The sequence below is a fragment of the Seriola lalandi genome, unplaced genomic scaffold (assembly GCF_002814215.2).
Source record: "Seriola lalandi dorsalis isolate HSWRI2012SDOR001 ecotype SW California unplaced genomic scaffold, Sedor1 jcf7180002054346, whole genome shotgun sequence".
Taxonomy (NCBI): domain Eukaryota; kingdom Metazoa; phylum Chordata; class Actinopteri; order Carangiformes; family Carangidae; genus Seriola; species Seriola lalandi.
In genome coordinates this window covers 575,835-583,664 of record NW_019524899.1, presented here as the reverse complement: position 1 = coordinate 583,664, position 7,830 = coordinate 575,835, and the positions used below count along the sequence as shown (strand labels likewise).

General features: G+C 42.2%; 1 protein-coding gene across 1 annotated transcript in view; it reads left to right on the top strand.

Moving 5' to 3' along the window:
* Positions 1-7,830, top strand: part of LOC111656177 (leucine zipper putative tumor suppressor 2 homolog) — a 35,412-nt gene that overhangs the window by 19,926 nt on the left and 7,656 nt on the right. Inside the window, exons 3-4 of the mRNA XM_023407819.2 lie at positions 6,688-7,233; positions 7,533-7,830. The exon at positions 7,533-7,830 is cut by the window's right edge and continues 314 nt beyond it. Of these exons, the coding sequence (XP_023263587.1) occupies positions 6,715-7,233; positions 7,533-7,830 (817 nt within the window). The 5' untranslated portion in view covers positions 6,688-6,714. The remainder of the gene's footprint in view (positions 1-6,687; positions 7,234-7,532) is intronic.

The following is a 7,830-nucleotide window of genomic DNA, read 5'->3' as shown; positions in this document are numbered from 1 at the left end:
GGTGTTAGAAAGAGAGAGTGGGATTCAGAAGTTTGGGCACAGAGAGATGGAGAGTGGAGGAGGGGATCTCCAGACTCATTTGTTTGTTCCCTCATGCAGACGCTTCCCTGCTGAAAACTGAGACACCCTCTGCTTTACTTTTATTCTTTAGTCTCTTTACTTCTTTCTCTCCACATCACCGTTGAGTTGGAGGTGGCGTTGCTCTCAGATGAGGGCCAGTGTAACACAGCTTCCTTTTTCTCTTACCCCCGAGCCTCCGTTTCACCTGGTGTGGGGAATATTTTTAGACTCTCACCTCTGTGGCTGTGGATGTGTGTTTATGGCGTGGTACTAACAAAGACGGATTTAGTGCAGGCTCACTTCAGGTTGTCTCAAAGCAGGTTTGTGTGACGTTGCAGTCTTGCGGGGCAGGGCCAGTGAACCTTGTATACTGTATCTTTGTAATATGGCGTCCATAAAAAAAAAAAAGGCTTTTATACTGTTTGTTTCTTTAATTACCAATCTGAGATGCAGTCAGACGAAAGCTTGCCCCACATGCCAATGAATGTCATCGAAGTCTGTCTAGACTTACCGCTGTATTTGTAATGAATACAACACTGTGATTGGAGTGACCTGACTGTCCGTTTGTGAAGTCAAACATCTGAGTTGGCTGATCTGGAGCAGACTGCAGCCTCTGTTTCATACCCAGTGAGCTCTGATCATCTGTTCCACTGGAATCTCAGCAACAATTTTTTTTAAATGCATTGATCTCCATGTATAGATTTCTCATCTCTGTTACGGCTCCTATTTTCCAGAAGACACAATACCTCACAGTCTAAAAAGGAAGGTGGAGGTCTCATAGCTGTGTCCATTTTGTGATCAGTTTAAAGTAGTTCAAGTATCTGGATTTGGAAATTGGAGCTGTGTTAGTGTCAGTTCTTAAATATTACCTCATTTAAAACTTTTTGTTATTTAATAGTTGAAAATGTAACTTTTTAGATTTAGTGTAAAACTCCAATTCACTAAAATCTATTGTACAAATATACCGTATATGCAGTAATTTGGGCTGGATTATCACTAGGGCAGAGAATGTATCATTTGCAGTAAATTTAAAAAATGAACTCAAGTGTGCGTCTTGTAATGTATTGGCTTTTAGTTTGGCTTTTTCCGTTTTGAGCCACAGAGCTGTCATTGCTGGAAGTTTGGAGATAAAAACCTGAAGCCTTGGTGTGACAGTAGATCCTCAGAGCTGCTTCTGTTGGCTGGTGCAGCATGGCAAAATACTCGAAGCTGGAGTAATGTGACTTACTTACCAAACTGTGGCATGTTAATGATGAGACCTCAGAAAAGCCGTGGCCGTAGAATCACCCTGTCCACACACTGACCGGTGATTATTGTGCCCATGTTTATACTGAACTCTCATTAGCTGGTGTGCCCACACATTCCTCCAGCCCGAGGAGCGACCGACTGACTGAGTCCGTCTGTCTGCTGCCCGACTGAGGGCACAGACATTAAAACCTTCAAGGGCTTTCCCAGACAAAAACAGTCTGCTCACAGTCGGTCAGCTGACACTGCAGACATCATGAGGCTGGTTACAATATCATTTACATGCTCTGCAGTGTTGTTTTCGCTGCGCGTATGCAATGTAAATGTATCACTGTTGCTGAAATAATTAGTTAATTAATCATTCAAAGGTATAATATGTATTTTTTTTTCTTCATCTTATGACAGAAAATTGAAAATGTTTTGGTTTTGAACTGTTGGTCGGCCAAGACTATTTATCTGAAGCAATTTCACTGTCACTGTGGGAAGTTGCTTTGGCCATTTTTCACACTTTTCTGCCATTTTATTGACCAAACAGTTAAGTCAAATAATCATTACAAATATTCAACAGATTAATCAATAATGGAAATAGTGACTTGCAGCCGTACTACAGTATATTTACACCCTTTTCTCCCCCTTCGCCATGGTTGTCATGGATCCATCCACCAGTCATTAGCTGTTAATGTCCATTTATCTTCCATTAGGCCAAATGGGAGCATATAGAAGACTGTCAGAGCTATAGAACGACTGAAGCCTTTAAGTTGCTAAGGAGGGGTCCTGGCCTTCCTGTCAGCCCTCTGACCTCCTCCCCTCTCTGTCCCTCCTCCCCTTTCTAGTGTTTGAGGCCGCGGTCATTATGACAACAAAAGGGAACTAGGGCTGCATGAACATGACGGGGGGCTTTAAAAACAGTTTGACACCCCTGTGCTTTCCTTAGTAGAGTCCCTACATAGTTTCAGTCGTCTTGAGTCCAGAGGGATTAGAGCTTATTCACTTATCTGGAGAGAGTTGGAGGGCACCAGATGGACTCCCCCTGACCACAAATACTGATCTGAGTTTAGCAACTGCAAGAAGAGATCCTTAAGACAGGTGTAAATTACAATTTACATTAACTAGCTTATGAATATCCTCATTAGTTTTTACATGAACTAGAAGTTTGTGTAGTTCTTTGTGACGCACTAAGTTGTCACAGGCAGAATGACGTAAAGGCTGCAGCGGCACAATTAAATGCACATCTTATTATTAAGGTCACTGCAATAAAGTTAATTTCTCCAATTATCATCTTTTATGCATCATGATACACTGAGAAAGAGCTAATTTTAAGTTAAGTAAAAACTATTTTTAGACCAGTGCTCTCTCTCTCTCTCTGTAACTTTCATTCATATAAACTGTGTGAAAGATGAAATCACATCCAACAAAATTCTTTACATAAAGCATGTGAGCTAATATGAATTAAACAAGGAGCAGCAGAGTTCACGCTCGAATAATATTAAAGGATGAAATTGCTTAATTGGCAATCATTTTGATAATTGAATAATGGTTTTAGTCACATTTTAGGAGAAAAATGTGAAATATTTGTTTTTTCTAGCCTCATGTGATGAATTTATGTTTTTTTGGTCTGACACTGAATATATCCTTGAAGTTTGGACTGCTGTTTAGTCAAAACAGGACATTTGAAGATGTCACCTCGGTCTGTGGGAATTCGATTATGAAAATAATCATTAGTTTCAGCCTTAAAGGCTTCAACAGTAAAAAAATTTTTTTAAAACTTGACACCAGGTGAGGTCACTGACTGGCGCACATCCAGAAGATGACAGAAATCAATCAGTTTGGTTGGATCTGATCCTCTTTGTTTTCAGACTGTTAATGTAAAGAAATATCATTTTGAGCATTAGGATTCTTTCTGACAGCTGCAGTTTGTAACAAACTCCAGATGTTAGTGCACTCAGTCTCATCGCGTGCCATTCAAACAGGATTATGTGTAATAAATATCGTCATGGACTAATTAGCTTTTCCTCAGCGCATAGAGAAATCACATAAGAGTAATCCTCCTGGCTCTGCTCATTGGGACCGTTAAGTCTGCCTCCACAACACCACATGTTGCTCCTGCTGCCATTAACTTTAAGTTTTCCTTCGGACCGACACTGATGCAGTGACTGAAGTATGCAGTATGAATCTTTTAAAGGCACACATTTTAAAATCCATTTAAAACTGCATTAACTGAACGACCTAAGACAATCAGTGGACAGAGCATTTTAAGCCTCTCCCACGAGGGAGTGAGCGAATGGATTTTAGATCATCATTTTCTGCTGTAGGTTTTTTTTTTTGACTTTCTGATAATAGTACAGTATTGCACCAGTATTGAGCTTTTTGTAAAGCTGTACCACCAGGAAGCATGATAAAGATAACAGAAAAGGTATTGAATAGTGGTTTACTGCTGTAGAAACAGAGATCACAGTGGAATGCTTGTTAATTACTTGGTAGTTTCACAGCTTTTACGCATCATAACAACATATTGCAGTGCCAGATTTGTCTTGTTCAGTCTAAGCAGGGCTCAGCCAGCGTTTGAGGGTGCTAATTAACGTGTGGTAATCACAGTTAAATCGCAGTAGTATCCTTGTACGCTCTCAGTAAACTTGGCAGGTTGGAAAATGACTTGGCATGGCCCTGTCCTGGCTGCTGAGGCTACAAATGTGTCTGGCCAGCATGCCTGCTGTCGGCCTTCTTTCACCTTATTAGCTATCTTCCCTTCTAGCTGCCAACATGGACGGTCTTCTTCACCTCCTCCCTCAGGTTTTTTTCATCTTCATTGAGTACATAGAACATATATGATGTTATTTTTTGTAAAACTTAATTTTGTGGGAAATCGTTCAAGTCTCAGGGAATTATTAACATGGGAAATGAACAATAATCTAATATATTTCTAATGTCTAAATATATGAATAGAGGTGAAACTAGAACTTCAAACTTCAATCTCAACTACAAACCTGCTTCATGAGTGTGTCTTGTACTGTAGTGACAGGTTACAAGCAGTTCCCGCTACAGTAGGTGTCTCCAGGACCACATTTTGCCATGAGACAGACACACACACACACACACACACACACACACACACACACACACACACACACACACACACACACACAGTCAAAATGATGTGATGTGAAATTGGCTGAAATGAACATAAAATTCTGAGACATTCTGCTGGTGGTAGACGAGATATGTCAGACAAATCACGTAATGACAATTTAGCATTGCACTGACAAGTGCAGACAATGAAGATGCTTTGACAGTGACTAAATAAAATCAATGGCAAATTTATTCTTGTGTTGCCACCCTGATAAATGCCAAGATGGCTTACACCCTATCAGATGTTAGAACGCAAATAATCCACTAAAACTACTCTATTCTTAATTCTTAATACACTGCCTCCATGTTGTGTTGTTGTTAAATATTATCCCTATATTGTCAGACAGAAAACAGAGCTATTTGGCTGTTTGTGTACTGCAGTCATTGAGATACTACCTTTACCCATCTTAAGAGACCCTCATACATTAAGGAGCATTTTTAAGCCGAAACAAGTTTAAATTGTTTTTATTCTTAAGGGTTAGGGTCATCTTTGACTGCAGTCCATTGTGATAAATACAGGCCCAGGTTGTTTTGTTTTTCGACATAGCTGGGATTCACCAACAAACTGCAAATATTCAAATCACATAGTGAGAGCTGCAGTCTTGCCATACTTCAAATCCTTCATTCACATCTTCTCTACTCGCTGGAAGAGCCTGAAACTCAAGATCAGGACACACCCATCACTCGGATATCCTCATACTCTGTGACTCAGCGTGATGATGTTTTCAGAGCACAACTGGCTCTGCTGTTAGTGTTGTTGTCAGTGCAGCATGACTTCATCATCATGCGTCTTGTGGGCCATTGTTCTCCACACAACACTCAACTATTCACCATCCACGGGACCCTGATCCTGTTCTCATAGTTTGTACTCGCCTGTTATAGTGTCAATATTTACCATCAGTCCTGTGAGAGCGCGGGAGTGTAAAAGTAAGTGGGTCAGTTCTTGTGCCTCCTACTTTGTTATTTTATTCCTCACAACTATATAGTTTTGTGTAAAGTTAGATTTACTCAGCAACTTTCAACCCCCACGGCTAAAGTATCACAGCAGGTTCAACCTGTCTCCCCTTCTCTGCGCTTCTCCTTTGAGGTATTATCCGCAGTTATGAACTTTTATTTGTTCCTAAGGCTGATAAGATGTGTGGAGACAGTAGCCTTTGTTGCCGTCAGGGAAAATACCAGCATGTTAGAAGCCATTTTACATCTCAAATGAAAAGAGACCCTTTCTTCTGCTGCCTCATGCCTCGCAAGCCGAATGCCTCAAGCCCTGTTTGTGCTGCTTGAATGGGTTTAATGAATGGCCTGTTCTGGTTCTCCGTGTGTGGGCCACTACGGTCTTGAGGGATATTTGTATGCTTCAGTCTACTGTATATCATTTCTATTTTGCTTCTGTCATCGTCACTGAGTGTGTTTTTGACATTAAAAACGTCCTTGAAAACACCCTCCTGTGGAGATTTAAAAGCTGGGATCTGGCCTTGTTGGTATCCTAAAGCAAAACCATTTCCACCAGTGCTTGAGACTCGACTAGAGATTTATCCTTAAGGCCTTCAGACTTGCCTTTGACTTGTCTCAGATGACTTAAAGCTTGACATAAGACTGCAGGCTTGACTTCATGACTTAAGACATGGTATTACAAGATGTGACACTTGTTGTACTTGTCTTGAAAGACTTGAGAGCTGCTTTTATAAGATTTGAGACTTGACTTGGACTTGTTAAGGACAGGAGACCTGACTTTAGGTTGTCTTCAATGAAAAGGATATTACAAGACTTAAGACTTGACCTGAGCCTCTTTTAATCAACCTGAGAAGGACCTCAGATTTACTACTGTTCTTAAGGACTAGAGACTTGCAATTACGAAAGGTAACCTTCAACTTGAACTTGTCTCAAATGACTTGATACTTGTCATTGCAACACTTGTTCTTAAGGACTTACGATGATAATGGTACTATGATACTTGAGTTGGACTTTTCTCAAACGATTTGCAACTTTATTTAAGTCTAAACATCATTAAGGACTTGAGACTTTACTGGACTTGCTATCACAACTCGTCTGAAATTTGAGACCTGACTAAAGACTGGCTTGAGCAAGACTTGAGACTGGACTGGATTTGTTCTTAAGGACTTGAGACTGTACATTAGATTAGATTTGGAATTGTCTGGAATGATTTGAGACTTGACTTTGACCCCACAAGACTAACATGTAATTGGGAGTTACTGTGTAAACATGTATTAAAACATGTTTGTCATTTTTCTCTCTCAGAGCGAGTGACCCCTCTGAGCTGCCACCATGGCCCTGGTTCAGGCTCTGCCCATATCTGCTGAGCCCCACAACCCCGGCCTCAGTGGAGGAGCCCGTAGACGACACACCTCTGGCCCTTCACCCCCCATCAACGCACCACCACCCTCCACTCTGGATCCTATGGGCTCTGTCAGCAGCCTCATAGCCGCCCGCCCCGGCCCTTACCAGGACCACCGCTCTGGTGTTGAACTGGGAGCAAGACTCCGACGACCCACACCAGGCGCTTCCTGCCTGGGCAGCGAGTCCCCCCAGGACCCTTTGCTGCAGAACATCCCACCACTCAAGAAACAGAGCTCCACAACATCCAGCAGGGGACTGGAGAAGGAGAGTGGGAATGGGAACTACACCTATCTGAATGAGGACTTTATAGGTGACTGGAATGAGAACCATGTTACACCCGCCAGCCCAGGGAGTGACGCAGATGAGACTAAAGAAGGATCAGGGCTGAATGGGAATATGGGGGGACCTCCTCCAAAACTGATCCCTGTGTCAGGAAAACTTGAGAAGGTGGGTCTTTGAATAAATAATTTTGACTTTACTGATAAACACTGATATTACAATAAATGTCATTTTATGTAGGAATATCAGTAAACTTAAAGGCATAGTACATTTTCTGGAAAGCCTTTTGAGTTGCAATTTTTTTGGAATATGCATAACAATGACAGCCTTACAGGGGGTGCTATGCACATCAAGTCCTAACAATGTTTAAATTCTGCATCAGAAAAGATATTTTCTTTTCTTTTTTGGCCACATCACTCAGCCCTACCTCCTTCTCAACCTTGGTCCTGTCCTGTTTCCTCCTCTAGAACATGGAGAAAACAGTGCTGCGGCCCACTGCCTTCAAACCGGTCATTCCGAAGAGCCGCACCTCCATGCAATACCTCTCCCCTCGCCATTGTGCCAACGCAGCAGAAAGCCAAAACAACCTAAACTTGCTCAGCCCCTCCCACAGAGAGGTGTCGCCCTCCTGCTCTGAGAAACGCAGCTCATACGGCGGGGCCCGCAACAGTGGTGGCGGTGGCGGTGGTGGTGGTAGCAGCCAGTCCTGCTCCCTGTCCGACTCTGGACGTAACTCCCTCTCCAGCCTGCCACCTTACAGCGCTG